Genomic DNA, 20,155 nt, shown 5'->3' with positions numbered 1-20,155 from the left:
CGATGCTGAAAAAATAGCATTAAATTGTCCACCTCATTATATTTTGTAAATGCTATACATGTCACGTGTTGTACATAAATATTTGTATAAATTAGTGATTGAATAATAATAATAATAAAAAGCGTTGGTAGTCGAGTCAGATGCGCTCCACTCCGCAGCTTGCAGTGCTGGATTCGATTCACCTGACGCTCATTTTAAATAATTCAGATGTTTCAATGGCATATAATTTTTAATAGTACATTTTTTTTACACACAAACCATTTATATATGTAAATGAGAATGTTCCTTCACATGTTTCTTCGCTACACACGCCCAGGCCGTTCGACCAATTGCTACGAAACTCGGCAATTACGTTCATATACAGCTTAAATAATGTCGAACATCGCATTCCAAAATTTCTATTGGGATTTTGTAAATCAATTGAGTTCTATCTTCTTTTTATTTGCTGGTTTACACGTAGCGCCATTTATTGGCAAAAAATTTAATAAGACAATATTACTAAATATAATTTGTATAAATAGCCCGAGCAACGCCCAGTTCATCTACTAGTTTATATATAGTTTCGCAAAAGCGCAAAAGAATTTCTCGACGAATAGCTAGGAATTTTATGATTTTATCAACATGTTTTTATTTAATGTAAGTTTGGAATCGAAAATCCCTCTGAAGCCAGAAAAATTAACATATTTTGTAGGATGTTGTTTTTTTTGTAACTCTTTCTGCCCTGCGGGCTCTAACAGAACTTCTTTAAGCAAGCCCATTATGGGTTCGGCCAGGCCCACAATGGGGCGGCCGGGTGGTGAGGGACGGGGCCTGACATATCCATACGGATCACCGCCGAAAAATCTCCCATGGTTAAGATGGCAGCCTACTCCAGAGTGGTAGGCTGCCTGCCATCTTAACCGCTCAGCCATCCGGCCATCTATTTTATAGGATTAATATCTGTGTAGAAAGTGGGTAACCGAGTATTACGAATTAGCGAATAACTCATTATTACACGTTTTGGGATATTAATTTTTAAGATTAGTATTTTCCACAGGGGAAGTTAATTCGTTCATGCACGTGAACAGTATATAAAAATTATAATAATTTTCTAGTATTTGGAAAAAAATTATTCCAATATTAATTAATTAAACGAATATTACATAAATTTAAAAAATAATAATAAATAAACGGCTTTACATTTTATTTACCAGGGAGCGCTTTCAAGCAATTTTCAATCAAACGAGTTTTGTCGTCATAGCAACTCGCGCGATGGAGGAGAGTGTAACGATTAAGTTTTTTAAATTAATTATAATTCTGTAAACAAAATGGACGTAACAAAGCGTATTATTGTATTCATAACGTTTTTTATATGCTGTGGCTGTATAACATTTCTAGCAGCGTCGTTAGCAACGAAGGAATGGATTGTTGCTAAACCTGTCAGAATCGTTGTCAATCTGACCGATGAGGACGAAGGAAAATTTCGTGGTTACATCAATTTTGGTCTATTTGAAGGATCTAAACAACTAAATCATGGCTTTGGAAACAGAAAAACTCATATTCTGGGTAAGTTTTTTTTTAAAAAAAAAAATCGTTATGGAAAACTATTCATTATGAATTTCAGACTTGACTAACTTCAAAACAAAAGGGAGAAAAACAAAAAAACATTTGGTGAGAAGGAATATAAATAAATATAGAAAGTTAAAAATAAATATGTAGCATTATACATATTGAACTTTAGCAATTTGTGTTATAAATGCTGAGGATTGTCTACAATAATGCATAGCTTGCATTTGAATTATATATCTATATATACAGTAAATAATGTACATAACTGAAAGTAACTTCTACATTTACCTGTATATTCAAATTGGGACAATAAGTAAATTGTTTTAATTCATTATTAAATAGATTATTATTAATTAATTAAATGAAGCAACACATATTTGTGATGCAGCCTATAAAAAGCTACCTTTACTTAAAAAATCAATTTTCATTTTTTTGAGTCTGTCTTATTATACAGAGTAAGAGATATTTATAAAGAAAAACAGCTCAGTTGGTTAAAACTTTAGCAGTATTTGAATTATGGTGTTTTGAAAATTTAATTCATAAATTCATAACTTTAAAAAAATGCCTTCAAACTTGCATGAAAAATAATTGTAAAATCATATTCGAATAAAGAAACTTGGTTACTTTATTTTGTACTGACACCTAATAAACAGAAACCTAAAAATTGACAATTTTGACTTTGATTACAAGTTTTGCTCTATGATTAAATTTACTTCTCTGATGTAAGGTTACATCCCAATTATGTAAATTATTTTATATTTTAAGAATTATTGACCAGATATAAATGTTTGTTCGAAAAGTTTAAAAATATATAGATGTTATGCATAATAATGAATTGAAATATAATAAGTTAAATTAAAACAATATTTTTATATTATTGTAGTCTTCTCATAAAATTTTCACTTAGTTTTGTGTTTAGTTTTAAAAGTTTTGATACTGAAAATTAAATTCTATCCCTTATATATATTATATTAAATTTTGGGAGTAATTAAAAAGATTTTCAAAACTTAAATTAGAACATCATTTTTTTCATTATTTTATTTAAAGAATTTTGAAAATACTTTAGATTTACTATAAATCTGTATTAAATAAATCTAATATATCAATAAATCTATAAATTAATTAATAAATCTGATATATAATTATGAATTTATCTGAAATTTTTGATTTTTTGATAGAATTTTGATTAATTAATAAGATCTTTCTTTAAAAATATTTGAGTTAAAATGTTTGTTTACACAAAAATATGTGTATATTATAATTCTAGAGTGAGTAAATAGGATATGTGTAATAATTAATGTAATAGTAATCTTGTTTTTAGTCCTTTAGTCCAAAGTAATACACAATTATCAATGAAAAATGCTATATATAAAAATTATATGAAAATTAAATTTAATGAAATAAGTTATAAAATTTTATTTCATATCATCTGAAAACTAAATGTTAATTCATCTTGTTTTTTGTATGAACATTTATAACAAGGATTTCATTTTGTCATTATTTTGTTTTAATCATAAATATTCTATCCCCAAGAAATAGCAAAAAAACTCCAACAAATTTAATAAAACTAAACACTCATTTGTTTTTAAATGGAAGATAAGTTGATTTGTACACAACCACTTATCAAGTAGTGATTATTTTGTTTGAATTTGTAAAATGATATTTTTCTGTTTCCTTTTAAATTAATTTATGTAAAACAGAAGAAAACGATAAAAACTTCAGAATATTTTTAAAAATAAATATAATTTTAATATAGAATTCTTGCCATTTATAACAAAAATACAGAAAATTTAATCTCTTAAAAAAGAATTAAGAATTATATATATAGTATGTCTAAAGTCTTTTGTTCAAAGAGAAAAAATCTTGAATGTCACTCCTGAGAGCAAAATGGGTACTGGACTAAATTCTGAGACCTCTCTCAAATAGTTACATTCTCAATTGTACACAGAGTAGCTGACTCTCAAGTTGACATTTCTGAATCATCTCAAAAAATTACTCTTGCAGTTTGAATCTTGTTTGTATATAGCCGAAAGTGCTCTCAGACATTATGGAGTAAAAAGTTGTAGTAATGAGAAGATAACGGATTGATTTGGATTGGTTTTATGGAATAGGGGGCAATGCAACACTTTGGTAATCTACCAAGAGGAATGCTTAGAAGGACTTTCTATTTAGGTGTCAGACATTGAAGAAAACTCTTTGGCCATTGGTTGGGTACAAATATGCAACAATCTACCAGTGTTCAGTGGTTTTATCCACTTAGTCACCAGTGGTTTTGTGTGAAATATGTACTGAAGACTATTGTGACTCTCCTGTAAAATACCTTATCCATAATAATAATTTTTGAAATTATGTATCTGAAAACTTTCTTTTACCTGATGCCAAAAATCTTAGTCACCATTACTGTCTTTCACAGGAATTCTATCTCTAACTTTAGTGTTTTATTTAACTATTTGAGAGTCAATTAAATGCATTCTAAAGTTTCTACATTGCTGAGAATTTTTTATGTGCAGATCGTTGATTAATGATGAATAGACTCCAGTTTTTATCATGATGATGTATTTATTGAATGATCTTACACTTTCTGTTGTGAGGATAGATTTTGTTTCAAAATTTTGTACACAACAATAATAACTACATACTGGGGTAAGCAGAAAATGGTTTGGGCTCCTTTCATAGGGAGGCCCCTTTGCAATGAGAATATTAATAAAAATGCTAAAACGAAAAAAATAATTTAATTATGAGTTTATTACTGACTTTGTAATTTATATATGTTTGTTTTCATCTATTATGTAAGTATTAAAAGCAAAAATTTATTAAAATGTGTAATGATTCATATTAAATTTTAACTTGGGCCTTCCTTTACATCTGATCTGTTATATTATCAGCTGAGTCAATAGACACTTGCTAAAGATAACTTTAAGAGTTAATATCATCTAATTCACAATTGTCAAGAACTTCATAGCTTGCGTGACTATTATAAAATACCTCAAATATGCAATTATAATTCATTACTCGACTTCCAACTTAATTTAAATAATCTCAGTAAAACGAATCTTTACAAAATATACAATTATTTTGTTAAAATCTCCGAAAAGTACTACCGTATTTTACGGACTATAAGACGCACTTTTTTCTTCGAAAAATTGCCTCCAAAATTCAGGTGCGTCTTATAGTCCGTAGCATCTTATAGGTATTTTTTAAAAAAATTGTTTAAAAATTAAGGTGCGTCTTATAGTCCGTAAAATATGGTATTTGAAACATCAAAATTAATGATTGTTATTGTATTCATTGTCTTTGTAATTATAGATGAAACATTATGTATGCAATCATAAAATCGTTGTTTATAGTGTTTATGACTTATCTTTGTATCTTTGTACTTTAGATTTACTAATTTGTAATCCTTCGAACCACTTGTATTATTCCCCCATAACAGAGAAATTGTTCTCTTTTTGTATTGCTAATTTGTATTGTATTATTTTTATGTTTATAATAAATTAATGGTAATTGTTATCTAACATAAATTTCATTTCAGTTTATAAAATAAAATAAAAATAAATAACTTTAAGAGTTAATATTTGAATCTCATTCTTAGCAGAACTACTGTCAATAAAATAACTAATGGACACACAATCTTGGAGACTTCTCAAGAGTTACCATTATTCTGTTTTCAGATGGACATGTAGCTTTAATGTAAACAAGAGAATTTCAATGCATAAGTATTGACTAAATGATTATTACTGTATTAGTGTGAATAAGTAAATTTGTATACAGTTTTTAGAAATGCAGTTTTTATTTATTTATATATTACTTATATTATTAATATGTAGTTATCAAAAATTTTTTAACAAAATATTTGCCAATTACAACATGACATCAAATAACTTTTCAGTATTTATAAAAATCAGCTTTTATGATTTTCAGCATTTATAAAATTTCCACATATGAGACAATGCTATATATCATTTATGAATATTAAATGCAAGACAATCAATTTGTTTTAAATTTTAAAGTAAATTACATATCTTTATTATGAGATATAATGGTAATTGAGCTATCCTAAAACCTTGGTTATAAGATGCAGCTTATATAGGAAAATGTCTTATCTGTGAAAAAATCAACATTCCAAAAATCAAAACTTGTACAGCTTATACACAAGAGTGGCCTATAGTCAAGATTTTAGGGTAAATTATTTTAATTGATTGTAAAGTTGTTAGAAGTTGTAATGTGATCTTAAACAAAAATTTCATTTTTGTTGTTATTTTTACTTTTTGTTTTAGATAAATTAAGATCTAATGATATTTAATTTTAGATTATTATTATTATTAGTTTCATAATATGGATTTTTTTCTTGTTCTTTTTTGTTTCTTTGAATTTACTTAAAACTATCCAAATCAAATTAATTCATCTAATTTAGCTTTATATAGGAAAAAACTCAAGTTGAAATATTATCTATAATGAAATAATAATATTAATAAAATGCAAATAAAAGTAACAAATTGCTAATTATATTTTTAAAAAGGTGATAATTTAGACAAAGCTATATAAAATATTCAAATTGATTGTTAAAAAATTTTTTTATGCTATATCAGTTTTTTTTTTATTGTAACAATAGTATTTATTTTTATATCATTAGTGAAACTCTTGATTTGGTACAATGAAATAAAAAAAATCTATGTAATTCAGTTTCTTTTCTTCATTTGTTCAGTATTATCTGCACATTTTTTCATATTAATACTAAACTTCAATTGATAAATGTCAGGTTCTTTTTATAATTTTTAGAAGAATTGATAATGTATAATATTTACAATAATTAATAAACGTAATCAATTAATATTTATAATTAATAAACGTAATAGATTTTAAGTGAAAAAGTTTTGACTATGAAATTAGCAATCATAGTCTTTTAAATTTTTAACCTTTTCAGCATTAATGTCTATATAAATTGTTGAATATAAACATTTTTTAAAAAATTTTAAAAAACATTAGTTTTGTTATCACTAATATTTGATTTTGTGTATTCTCACAGATAAATATGATAGATAAATCCATTACAAATTATCAGCTAGATTCATCCATTAATTACCATTAATAATTAAATTAAATTTAGGCTTATATATTATAAAAAATATTTTAATATAAAGTATGATTTACTGATAGAAAGTTAATTGCAGATGTTTTTGATTATGTTGGTAAAATGATATGGGTTTCTCATGTTAATGAATATAGATTTAAAAATCATAATAATGAAGAGATTGTGATCTTTGCTATTATATAATTAAAAATAAATACAATGGTTTATTTTAGCATTTCATCTTAGTTACTGATAAAACATAATATAATGTATTGTTATATTTTTATAAACAAATATTTTCAGCTACTTCAGTAGCCATCCTTAGGTTACACACTCAAATTCTAGAATGGGGCATGTGCCATTCACACATGAATTGAAAAAATTTATAAAATTGTTTTTAAATATCTCATTTGGAATAATTTTTAAATTTTTTTAATGTCAGATGTCAATGGCACATGCCTCATTGTTATAGATTTATAGATTTCAGTGTAGATTACAGATCTAAATTGAAATTTTTATTTAACTTTTTAAATATATTGTTGATGATAAACAAAATTGTTGAGTGTCCCTTACAGGCTAGATTTTGTTAATGATAAAATAATAAAATTATGTCAATTACCTATCTCATTTGTTAATGAGGAAATAGTTGCCAGGTTGATTAATTTTACAGTAAGTTTAAATATCTTTTGAATTTGAATAAATTAATCATGTCTTTTTCAGTTTAAAGTAAATCTTTGACAAAAATATTAACAGTTTATTATTGAAATTTCTGAAAAATTAAAGTTTAAACATGAAGTGTTTCATTTTATTCACATATTGATTCAAATGTTTTCTTATTTTTATTTTACACACACATTTATGAAATAATCTTAGTAATAATATAGTGAAATTATGATTAATAAAATATACTTTAATCTCAATTATATGTGAAAAATATATTTGTATAGAAATATTTTGATGAATGAATAATATACCTTCATGTTCCAAGCATAAAAATAGGAAAATAATGTCAGGTTTTAATGTCTGTAATTTTGTAATATTTGAAAGAAATATATATTCATACCCATGCTCATATATTTTATATATATTATATAAATATAACAGATGTATTACAGTATATGTAGAAATACTGAGTATTAAAATTCAGATTTTTATGTTCTAACTTTAAAATTATTATTCTCATGCATTATAACTTTTGTTTGACTATTTATATTATCTTATTAATTTAAAAAACATTTTTGTTTTTTTTTTGACATGCCTTTTGACATTTTTTATGGTTCATCAAGGAAGCTTGAAGACACTATTGTTCTATTTCACATCCGTATCAATTAAATTTTAATAATAATATTCTTCACTTATTAGAGATTCATGTTATATGTATATATGAAACAATATTTGTATAGGCCTACTTAAAAGATTTGGCAATTAAATTCTGAAATTTATGAATTTAAAAAATTTTGTTAGAATGAAAAATAGCTTTCAGTATTATTTAAAATAATAATTTTAAAACTTATATGCTTACACTCGTTTGTAGAGCTATTAAAACATCTTTTAAACTCATTTATCACTATAAATTGATTTAATATGTGGAAATTTAATTGCAAATGCCTTCTAACTTCAGTTTGATTTTGGAAAGTAAGAAATAATTTGTGGAAGATAAATCAGGTAATTAATAGGATGATTTAGTTCTGAGTTCTGTATTTTCCAAAACTTTGTTAATCATCATTGCAAAATAAGACCATATATCATCAAGCAGTAGAAATTAATTTTTTCCTTGAAACTTCATCCTTATTTATTATTGCCAAATGTTTCTTTTATCAGTTAGGTTTCAGTCACACTCTTATCCAACTTACAGCAAAATATATTATTGTTTCTTTATTATAATAAACAATCACAATAAAAAAAATGTCCAATAATAAAGTATAACCGTTTTGAATGACAAATGTAATTCTATATGAATTACATTTGTCTATATGAATAAACTTTATAAAAATTGGATTTCTTAGCTGCCATAAGCACATTGATTTCTCTTTATTACATGATTACAATAAATTAATTTCTGAAACTTATTACAGGAAATTCTCATTAGTTCAAAATTCAGGGACAAAATATTTGTGACTTTGAATTATTGAATTTTGAATTATCTGAGATTTACATATTTCTGTACAATATGTCAAATGCTACATAAGTGATGTAATTTATTAAGCAAATGGAATATGGTTACTTATACAGAATGCTATTTTTGTTAATTAATAATAAGAATATAAATAAACTGCTGGTAAACGTCACATGTGCAGTGAGAACCTCACAGGTTGCCAGATAGGTTTTATAAAAAGTAAAGCAGAATTCCCAAATTATTTTTAAAGTTGCCCAAAAGTAGTAACATAGAGCCCTACAAATATCTCAATCTGCTACTTGTAGCCCAATCTTGCAATTCTGAAACCCAGCTGTATTTTATGAAATAAAAGGAAAAAGGGTAGTCCATATGTAAGGTGACACCCGAAAATGTGTTACCATAAAAGCAAAGTCATATTGACCAGATTAAAGTTGTTTCTTGGTCTATTGTTCTCTTATAGCATTGAGGCACTTTGATCTAAACAAACAAGTTAACATATGCATATTGCAATGTGGACAGAATTTTCACTTCAAACTTTGAAATAACCAAATTCCTTAATGCAATGGTTCCCAAAATGTGTATTGCAGCTTCCTCGCAAGGGCACCATGAAATAATATAAAATTTTCATAATTTTACTTCCACTTTCAATTCAATGTGATAAGATGCGACATCTAGCAGACCTGATACAAATCATTAACTCAGTAATAAAGCTGGCACATAGAATCACAAAATGTAAAAAGCCTCATACAATAGCAAAAAATATCATTCTACCGGCTGCTGTAGATATAGTGAACATTATGATCGGTGAGTCGGCTGGGAAGCAGCTTTCAAAAGTGCCTTTGTCCAACAACACCATCAGTTGCAGAATACTGCAGATAACGTAGGACCTACAATGTTCAGTTAATTGAAAAAATAAAAGGAAAGGAATTTGTGTTGCAGCTGGATGAGGACACAGATAATAATAATGATGCTCACTTGATTTGCTATGTACTGTACAGTTTATAGATAGTAATACATTGTGAAGACTTTCTCTTTTTTGTAAAAGTATCATTGCTGGTGCTAAGGCTCACAACTTGTTCGAGATCCGTGATATTTTTATATTCAAAAATAATTTGGAGTAGACCAAGTGCATTGGTATCTGTACTAATGGTGCCCGTTCTATGCCCAGGTATTATGGAGTTTTTTTCGAAGCAAAGACCCTGATGCACTGTGGACCCATTGCGTTATTCACAGGGAAGCACTAGCATCAAAATAGCTGAGTCCTACATTGAACCAGGCTTTAGAATATGTAGTAAATGTAGTACACTTTATAAAAACTCGGCCATTAAAAGCAAGATTTTACACAAAAATATGTGAGAATATGGGATCCGAGCACATATCTTTGTTGTACTCTACAGCACTTTGAGAAAGTAAAGCATTACTATGAGAGAGCAATGGCTCTCTCGAGGTAATGTTTTGTTTCATACATTTGAACTGCGACAGGAAATTTATATTTTCTTAAAGAGGAAAACCAGAAGTATGCCGAAAATTTTGTGAATGAAGATTCTTTGATAAAACTAGCATACCTATGTGATATTTTTAGAAAACTGAATGCTCTGAATCTCTGCCTGCAGGGAAGCAACATGCACCTTTTAAAGTTGATTGAGAAAATTTCAGCTTTTACAAAAAAATTAAAATTGTAGAAAAGAAAAATAAATGAAGATGGAGAAAAGGATGTTTCTCCTTGTTGCAACAGTATTTGACTTCCAATGGAGTTGATTTTTCTTGAGGTATGAACTATATTTTTTGAAGAACATTTATCACAGCTTATCACCTGGTTTGAGAAATATTTTCAAAATGATAATATCGATAAATTTGCATGGATTCAAGATGCTAGTGCTCCATCTGAATTTACTGCTGCAGAAGAAGATAATCTAATTGAGTTGTCTTGTGACAATACATTGAAAACAAAATTTAGCAGCGTGGAATTAACTGAACTTTGGATATCAGTAAAAGATGAATATCCCTTCTGTGTGGTAAAGCTTGGAGAATCTTAATTTCATTTACGATTCCTTATTTTTGCAAAGCCAAGTTTGCCACTGATAAAAACTAAGCATTGCATGAAAATGAATGTGGAGAAGGAAATGAGGGTGGCTGTGTCCAGTTTGATTCCAAGGTTTGAGAAAATGTGCAATGATCAACAGGCTCATCTATCCCACTAATTATAATTAATTAAATTTGTTCAATTACAATTTTTTGTTATGTTAAATACGTGTTTTATTTATTTTTTACTTAACATCCTAACTCTAATTAAAAAAATATTGGCTCTTTCGCTATTTTGCAAATTGTACTTGTTAGAATTTGACATAGGGTGCCTTTGGAAAATCTGGGTATAGCAAGAACACCAAGAATTGAAAAAGTTTGGGAACCACTGCCTTAATGTGTAAATCTCTATCTCTGGTCAGGACAAAAGTACAGTTACAGACTAATGGGTTTTGAACTATCAGAGTTCAAATTTATGATTGCTGCGTAAATGTCCATATAAAAGAGACATTGCGAATATCTATAATTCTTATAAATGGTAAACATTTTTAATATCCATTCATTATCTTTAAATAAAAATGAATAGAATTCTTTTAAAATTCTGTTATAATATTAAAATTATATTATTTTGCAAATAATAATTTAATGCAAAATTTTTAAGAGAGAACTTTTTATGATGATATATTTTATTGAATGTGTATTTACATTTTAATTTATTGGATAATTTGTTGATATATTAAAGAGAATTAGGCAAATTAAAACAATTGTTATTTGAAGCTTTCTTTAAATATGTTTTATTTTTGCATGAAATGTTTTTCTGTTAATCTAATATTAATGTATGTATTTTCAACATAAAATTAACAATTTCTGGAGTTCAAAATTTTTAAAACATTTTTTTGAAAATTTTTGTTTTTCTTCACTATGTTATAATTTAAACACTGTTTTCAATCAAATTTTGTAAGGTAATATCTGTATTTTACAAGGAAACTTTTAAAAAATATAAATTCAATATTCATGAAAATATAGGGGAAAAGAAAGGAAATATTCTGAAAATTTTCTGTATTTTAAATTTTATGAAGTCTTTTATATAGTTTAAATTTATATTACCGTATTTTACGGACTATAAGACGCACTTTTTTCTTCGAAAAATTGCCTCCAAAATTCAGGTGCGTCTTATAGTCCGTAGCGTCTTATAGGTATTTTTTTAAAAAATTGTTTAAAAATTAAGGTGCGTCTTATAGTCCATAGCGTCTTATAGCTGTAAAATACGGTACATAATAGATAATAAAATTAGATAATATATTTTCAAATCTCTATAGACTTATATACTGATTTTGACTTAAGCTAAAATCATCAAGTTTGATTATTATAATGAACATAATTTTTTGTTTAAAAAATTGCTTAAAAATTAAGGTGCGTCTTATAGTCCGTAGCATTTTATAGTCTGTAAAATACGGTATACGTTGTTGATGTATGTGACAGAGAGATGATGTACAATATGTGTATACTATTCGTTGCTAGTTTTCTATTGCACATGTTGTAGACAAAACAGTCACAATTGTGATTAATATATATATTTTTTCTGTACATTCATACAAAATCCAGTAATCCAACAGTCTTCTGTAATCTGACACCTGTCACCTGCCAGTCTGATGTATGTCAGATTACAGAGAGATGACTATTGAGATATAAAATTATAGAAGGGAAGAACCTCATTTCTAATGAAAATTTTGATATATTTTTTTTTAACATTCTTTAAAAATTTTTTGCTTTAACTTTTGTTTAGAATTTTTTTTTGCTTAATTTTAAAATATGAAAAAAATATATTTTTTTTTATTTACAGGTGTTAGTTAAAACTAAATATTTATTATATTTAATTGAAGTTTGTTTTAATAATTAGTCATTTTTCTTCTGTATAAGAAAATGTCATGTTTATTTATCAAGTAGAATAAAATATAATTAAACATATATATCACTCATTATCAAAAAGTTAAAAATAAAGTAACACAGTGTCTTTCTATGTTAAAAACTTACATTAAAACAATTCAAAATCTATGCAAGTACTTTTGACAGCCTTTCATGTCTGTTATCTTCAGGCAACAAAATTTGAAAATCAAATTACATGATATAAAAACAAATTGGTTGGAATAGAATTCATTTCAATAAAAGAACAATAAAATGTGTTCTAGTTCTGGTACATAGTGGTTATAGGAATGTTTGTAAGTTAAATTTATATCCATTTCTGCTTAGTTAATTTCTGTGTGTTGTGTTATGTTCTCTTTATTTCCTTAAGTTTAATATTCAGCAATGTATGTTTACTTATTATTTTATTAATTAATTTGTATTTGAATCTAATAATTTGAATTTGTATTCTATTCCAACTGATTTATTTTAAAATGTGCCATTTGAATTTTGTTGCCTGAAATGATATGTGAAATGTTCTCAAAATTACTTTTTTTGTTTTAAATTGATTTAATATGGTATAAACTTTTAATATTGAAAAACAGTGTGTGTTCTTTTATTTACAATGATATAAATAATTGTTTATATAAATATATTGTTTTTTAATTGAAAAATTACAATCTGGAACTAAATAACTGTTTAAAATTAGAAAAAAGTTTACAATATAAAAAGTTAAATAGAAAATTTTAATTTTTTAATTAGTAAGAATATAATTTTTATGTTTCTTTATTATAGAAACATGTTTCAGTGATGTTATGGTTGGTAATTAAATATATATTTTTTATCTGTTTGGAAAGTTTAAAATTTTTTGCATGAATAATTAATTACTCATGCAGAATATTGAGTTTTATAAAAAAAAATAACAATAATAAATTCAATAGTTATATTTATAGGTTGTTGTTTAAAAAAAAAAACTATATAAAAATGTTTGTGGCTTTGTTAGAAATTTGTTTGAATTAAAAACAAATATAATTCAACAAACAAATTCATTTTATTTGTTGAAATTCTTTATATTATCATTAATAGTGATTATTAAGAAAAAGTCTAAGGATTAGAAAACAAAAAGACAGGCTAAAAATTTTGAATCTACATATGTAAAAGAATATTTTTTATTTTCATACAAATAGTTTTCTAGTTACCTACAGAAATTATTTAGTTAAATATGTTATTTTTAGGTTATATTTATTTTAGTTAAAGAATTTATAAATGAGTATTATATAAGACAAAATACAGTTAAAACTCAATTTACTGTTTTATAAATTGAATAAATTTATTCAATTTTAATAGCATGGAAAAGCTTATACATTATAGTTTTATTTTTACTGTTTTATGTTGTGTTTTGTATCATATTTGTAAAACAGAGATACCATAATGATTATTTTTTCCTTGGTCATTGAAGCAATGCCTTTATCTCTCTTGTTCTCGTTAGCTAGATTGTTAGAAATACAACATAGAAATTTTATAGTTGATGACCTCAATCATATTGATATATTTCAGTTTTTTAATATTTTTTTGTTGTATAGTTTATCTTCTGGATGAAAACTGAATTCAGTTTTGAAATATTGAAGATGTGATTAGAAAATGATAAAACACGGTTATTATTTAAAGGAAATAGTTTTATATGGCATGGCATTATTGTTAAGAGTACTGTGTGACATAATGCATGACCTTATTTTTTCTTTTTTATTTATCCCTATGACAAAAAAATTTAATGTTTGTTTATCAAAAAAAACATTTGTGTCAAATAAAATTTCTATTTGTCATTACAGAACTTAATTTTATTAGTCAGAATATAAAAATTTGGAGTTTATTTCAATTTTCTTTTTTTCCTTTACAGTCAGACAAGAAATTATTCAAAATCCTTCTCTCATGTCAAATGGCCTATGGTTGTTTACAATAATTTGTGTATCTCTTGCTACCTTATTTGCTTTGATCAGTGCTGTCTTTGCCATTATCAACACTGTTTTAATACCTGTGGAAATCATTGTTGGTATTATGGGGTTATATTTATGGAATAGTATTGGAGGTAAGAGTTGTTATTAATTTTTTTTTTCCTAACTTTAACATTATTTACTTAGTTTATTTTAAATAATTTTTCATCTACAAAATATATTTGAAATGACCTCAATCAATAATCAGGAAAAAATTTTAAAAGTTCAGTGGAGCATGGTAACCTTGATTCATGAACTTTATAACATTATCTTGATATCTTTCAAATTACAAAAATATTGTTCATGAATTAAAAATTTTTATATTTATGTAAAAATTTTGAATTATATCAAATGATCATTAAAATATTAAGCTATTATAATTTAGAATGAGATAAAATGATGAATTTGTTAATTAGTGAAATTATTATTCAGTATCAAAGTAAAAATTTAGCAGTTTTTTTATAATATTGAATTAAAATAATTTTTTTTCTAGTAAATAGCAAATAAAAATAACAACAACAATAATTTCAAAATACTGCTACAATATTCTGGATTATTATTATTTAATTTACTGTTTACTAGAATATTATTACATTCTCAAATTTTATTCTTAAATAATATTTATGTTAAAATATAATGTAAATAAAAATATTTATAGAAAAGCAAGATATTAACTCATCTCTAAAATTTTAAACGACAAATTTAAGAAAACTTTATCAATGCTTACAATTATAATGTCTTAAATAAATAAATAAAATTTCAAAATTACCAATATTTTCAGAATATTACTTAATTTATTATTAATTGAAATATATAAACGAACAAAAATGGTAAATATCTGTGTAATTTTTATTTTGCTGTTGAATAACAATTTTTCTAATTAACAGTTTCATCATTTTATCTTATTCTAGATTATATTAATTTAATGTTTTAATGATTATATAATTTAAATTTTTTATACTATTATAAAAAGTTTTAATTTCTGAGCAATATCTGTGTAATTTAAAGATAGCAACAAAATTCATGACTCAAGGTTACTATGCACCATGGAACTTATAAAATATATCAAATATATACAAAACTTTAAAAATGATTAAAGATAGATAAAGCTTTTACAATTTATGATGACAAATATATTAATTAATTAGTTTTGTAAAATTACACTATTTTATTTTTGAATCCTAACACTTATTCACATATTAAAAAAATTTATTATACTAATAATTCATTATTCATTTATTAAAAAATGAATGAAAATTATATTAGGATAAAGATTAGCCATTTTGAATTTAAACTTTTTCTATAAATGCTATTCTGGAAATATTACATGGAAGTATTAATACCAGTTTCTGCTGTTGGAAGGTTGCAAAAAATCCCATGGGTTTTTGTCATTGTATGTGGCTAATAACTATGCAATTTTGCATTTTCATAAAACAAGGCACATTTTGGATTAAATGATTATTGTTTGTAATTTCTAGATGTTGACAGCAGAAAGGCTATATAAATGAATTTATCAGTAAATTATAATATTTCCAGATTTAACACTTTTGTTATGTTATAGAATTCTTAAAATAAAAATTTTTTAATTATACAATTTGCATAAAAAAATATAATTTTTTATTAAAACATGATATTCTAATCAAATTATTTTGTGTTCTAAACTAACCAAATAATAAATAAATGTATTTATTATTATATGCATCTATCACTCTGTGTTTATCAATGCTATTTTGTTTTCATTTGAATTAGAAACCTTGTAAGATGTAAGATTTTAATAGCTTACCAACAGAAAAAATTTGAAAACTCAAGAAAATGTATTTAAAAATTTTTAATATTCTTCCATTTAAAGACCTATTAATGGTTAGCTAAATTTGCCTAATCTTTTCATATAATCATATAAAAAAGTGTAAATAAATCATTTTTATTGGAAATTATAAAATGTAGGTTTTAATAATAATCATTCATAAAATATATTTATGAAATTCTTATTTCATTTTCTGTTTGATATGGTATGCTGATCAATGAGGAATTATGAAATTTAACTTGAATTTGAACTATTATAAGTTAAAAATAACTAATAATATGTTGTTTTTAAATAGTTCATAAGAACTTGTCCTATTTTTAAAGCATGTATGTAGATAATTGGATAAATATATTCCTGTTTTTTTTGTCATTTATTGATTTTTGAAATTGTTTATACAGTATTATTGATCTCAAAAATATGATCTGCTTAATCATTTTTACAGCCTATATAAGCATATTAATTTTGTTACTTTCACTATAACTTAATAGAAAGTGATATCACAGTCAACATTATATGATATTATATAATATCATTCTGTATTGCTTCATTCATACTTCTATAAATTTGATTTGATCTTTAGTTTTAATTTAAATGTGTTATTATTATTAAATATTATGAAGATAGATGAAACTGGAAATTGTACATTTGAGATTCTTGATTTTTGTCATAATGAGTGATAAGTTGTGTACAAATAGAGAAAGGTATAAAAGATTCAAAAAGTCCCACTGGATATTAATTAATGATGCATAATAGAAAGATAGAATCAGATTAAAAGAATATAAAACATCTTTCATATTCCAAATTAATGAAACATTTTAAATTTAGACAAATGAGTTTCAAAATGTAAACGTCATATTTATCTTTCTAGACTGTTTCTAATATTTTTTTTTAATGTATACTACCAAGTTACATTTTTATTCTTTTGTGTTTTAAGCTTTATAAATTTTTAATATGCTTTCTTTGCTGAAATGTATAATGTTAGTTAATTAGTCAGTCTTTCAAATAAAAAACATAATAACTTTTTCTTTAGTACATTTAATTTAATTACACTAAATTAAATTACATTTTACTAGTAGAAAATATTGTACATTTTATGAAATTTTTTATTTAGACTTGCTGAATAAAAAATAATTTATAAAATTCAATAACCTATATTCATCTCAATATAGGTGAGAATATTTGTTTGTTAGTGATTATGCATTTCCTTGTGCATATTGATTGCAAATTCATATTATTAAGATTATTTACGTAATGAATAAATATTTAATATTAATTAAAAATTTTGTTTATTGATTTCTTTTCTAAATGAAATTATTTTAGGTCTAGTTTTGTAAGAATTTCAAATTTTTTAAGTTTTTATCAAAAGATAATATATATTACAGTTTAAAAAATAACTTTTATTTAAATACATGTAAATTATGAATTATTGATAATAACAATGTTGTTCATATTCCAATTCAAACTTTTGTGAAATTTGATTTTCTTTTAAATAATATGAGATTAAAAAATTATTCCAAAACTATTTCCTCAAGTTAAAATATTTGAAACGATAGGAAGTCAAACTTAACTGTGTCAATGACTTATATGATGAGATATATTAATAGAGTAATGTCAATCAATTTATATGCAGTACTTCATATTTTTTTATCATGTTAAAAACAAATTTTATTTTAATATTTTTATAAATAATAATTATTTTTCACCTGTTAAAAAATTTTAATGTTTATATTTCAGCTTTATTCTCATTAGCTGCAGTTATTAGTTGGACCATACAGTATTTTACTAAATTAAAAGACAATGTTATGACTACTGAAGAACAAGATCAAAATTGGACATCAAAAGATAAAGCATGGTTGGGATATAGTTTCTGGTTTGTTGTGATAGTAATAATTTTCTTTCTTTTAAATATTGGTTTAGTGACATTGGCATTACAGCAGCCATGGGAACGTCGAAAACCAAAACCAGTGTTGGAAAAAAATCCCGAAGGAGTGATCATGTTATATTAAGATTGATCTATTTAACTCTTTAAAAACTTTTTATTATAAAAATATTTTACATCTGGTAGAAAAACAATTAAATTGAATCTCAATATTTAATTCCTTTTGGAAATTTATAAAAAGAAAAAATAGTTTGACAGAATTTAATCTAGTCTTAAAATGTATTGCAAATTACATGCCTCAGGTTCCTGTACAATAATCAAGTCATAAGATAAGACTGTATTTCTGTATATTTTCTTAAAACAATTTATTTTTCATCATTCTAATATTATAAACATATTGAAAGTATTTTGTTTTTAAAACAGGCTAAAAATTTACATTGAAGAATTTTCATGTGAAAAAACTTGCTTATAATTTGCAGTGTAAATGCTTGTAAATATTTGAATTTCATTTTGGTTAATTTACAGTTGCTTTTCTAATTTTAATGTATTGTTGACCCTCCATATAATATACTAATAGGAACAAGCAGAAGGCCAATATCTGTTCTATCTGAAGATGTCATAGTCAAGTATAAAGCAAAGTTTATATGAGATATAATGTTCAAAGAATCTATATTCTGGTAAATACTAGCAAAAATCACACTTTCAAATGGAACATAAACAATAGCTTCCAATATGCTGCCTAAAAGATGTTCTGTGCTAGTAATTGCAATCTGATATTCTCAGATATTGTAATTCCATTCTGATAGATGCATTGGAACAAACAGATTTAGTTTGTTTTTTCTGCAATTCATTATATTGAGGTTCAACAATACTTTTGAAATAAGGCTTAAGTATAATTTAGTCATAAAATCTAATATGATGAAGTCAATTTTTTTAATTGTTAAATATTGATCTCAAGATAGCAAATGTAAAATTTTAGAATTATAATTTATTTATAAAATATTTAAGTGTGTACATTAAACTTAAATAGCTATGAAAGAATAACAACTTTCTAAATAATGAATTTATTTATTTAGAAAATATACTGAAAAACTCAATGATATTTTCTCAAATAAGCCAGTCAGATTTTTAAATATATTTATTATTTACTGTAAACTTTTATATATATATATATATATATATATATATATATATATATATAAAACGTATTAGATTATATGGCAATAAGTATATCTTTACAAAAAATTATTTATGAATATTTCCAGTAGTATTATTTTACAAACATCTAAATAAACATTACTGTAGTAAGTTTTTCTAGTCAAGGAAGTAATCTCCAAGATTATAACTGAAAGTTTATTTTCTTCATAAAAGCTTTTAATTATTCAGAAGTAAGTAAAAAATCATTTTAATTGTATAATAATTGTAACATTGCAAAATATTATATTTATTCAAATATTACATAGTAAACTTTGGTCTGATACATATTAAAGTTGTGATAATTTAATATTCATTGACTTTTTTTTGTAAGAAAGATCAGCTTGATTAAAATGATCTATCAGTAATCAAGAAATAATTCGAGAAATGAAAAATGGTTTCTCCAAGAATGTGTAAGGAATATTTGAAGAGAAAATAGATGAATTTAAAATATTTTAATCATTATGTTTAAAATCAAGCCTAATTTGATTTTTGTCCATTGAACTGTTTAAAACAAGCACAGTAGTGCCAACTCCTGTGGGACTAAGTGATGTAAGGGTTGATGTTAACTAATAGTTGACATTAAAGAGTATTATACAGTTTGTCTCAAAGTTTTATTGCATAAACA

The 20,155-nt window shown here is 24.5% G+C and overlaps 1 protein-coding gene across 1 annotated transcript; it reads left to right on the top strand.

The window, feature by feature from the left end:
- Positions 1-1,220: 1,220 nt before the first annotated feature.
- On the top strand, positions 1,221-19,489 carry LOC136977801 (clarin-3-like). Its single transcript, XM_067273377.1, has 3 exons — positions 1,221-1,545; positions 14,557-14,745; positions 18,189-19,489. Exons 1-3 carry the CDS (start codon positions 1,308-1,310, stop codon positions 18,458-18,460), a joined length of 699 nt encoding a protein of 232 aa, XP_067129478.1. The 5' UTR covers positions 1,221-1,307; the 3' UTR covers positions 18,461-19,489.
- Positions 19,490-20,155: the final 666 nt, after the last annotated feature.

This window comes from Centruroides vittatus, unplaced genomic scaffold (assembly GCF_030686945.1).
Source record: "Centruroides vittatus isolate TY-2023 unplaced genomic scaffold, ASM3068694v2 contig_474, whole genome shotgun sequence".
NCBI classification, from domain to species: domain Eukaryota; kingdom Metazoa; phylum Arthropoda; class Arachnida; order Scorpiones; family Buthidae; genus Centruroides; species Centruroides vittatus.
Note: the sequence above shows the minus strand (reverse complement) of the source record. Positions and strands in the feature narration are given on the sequence as shown.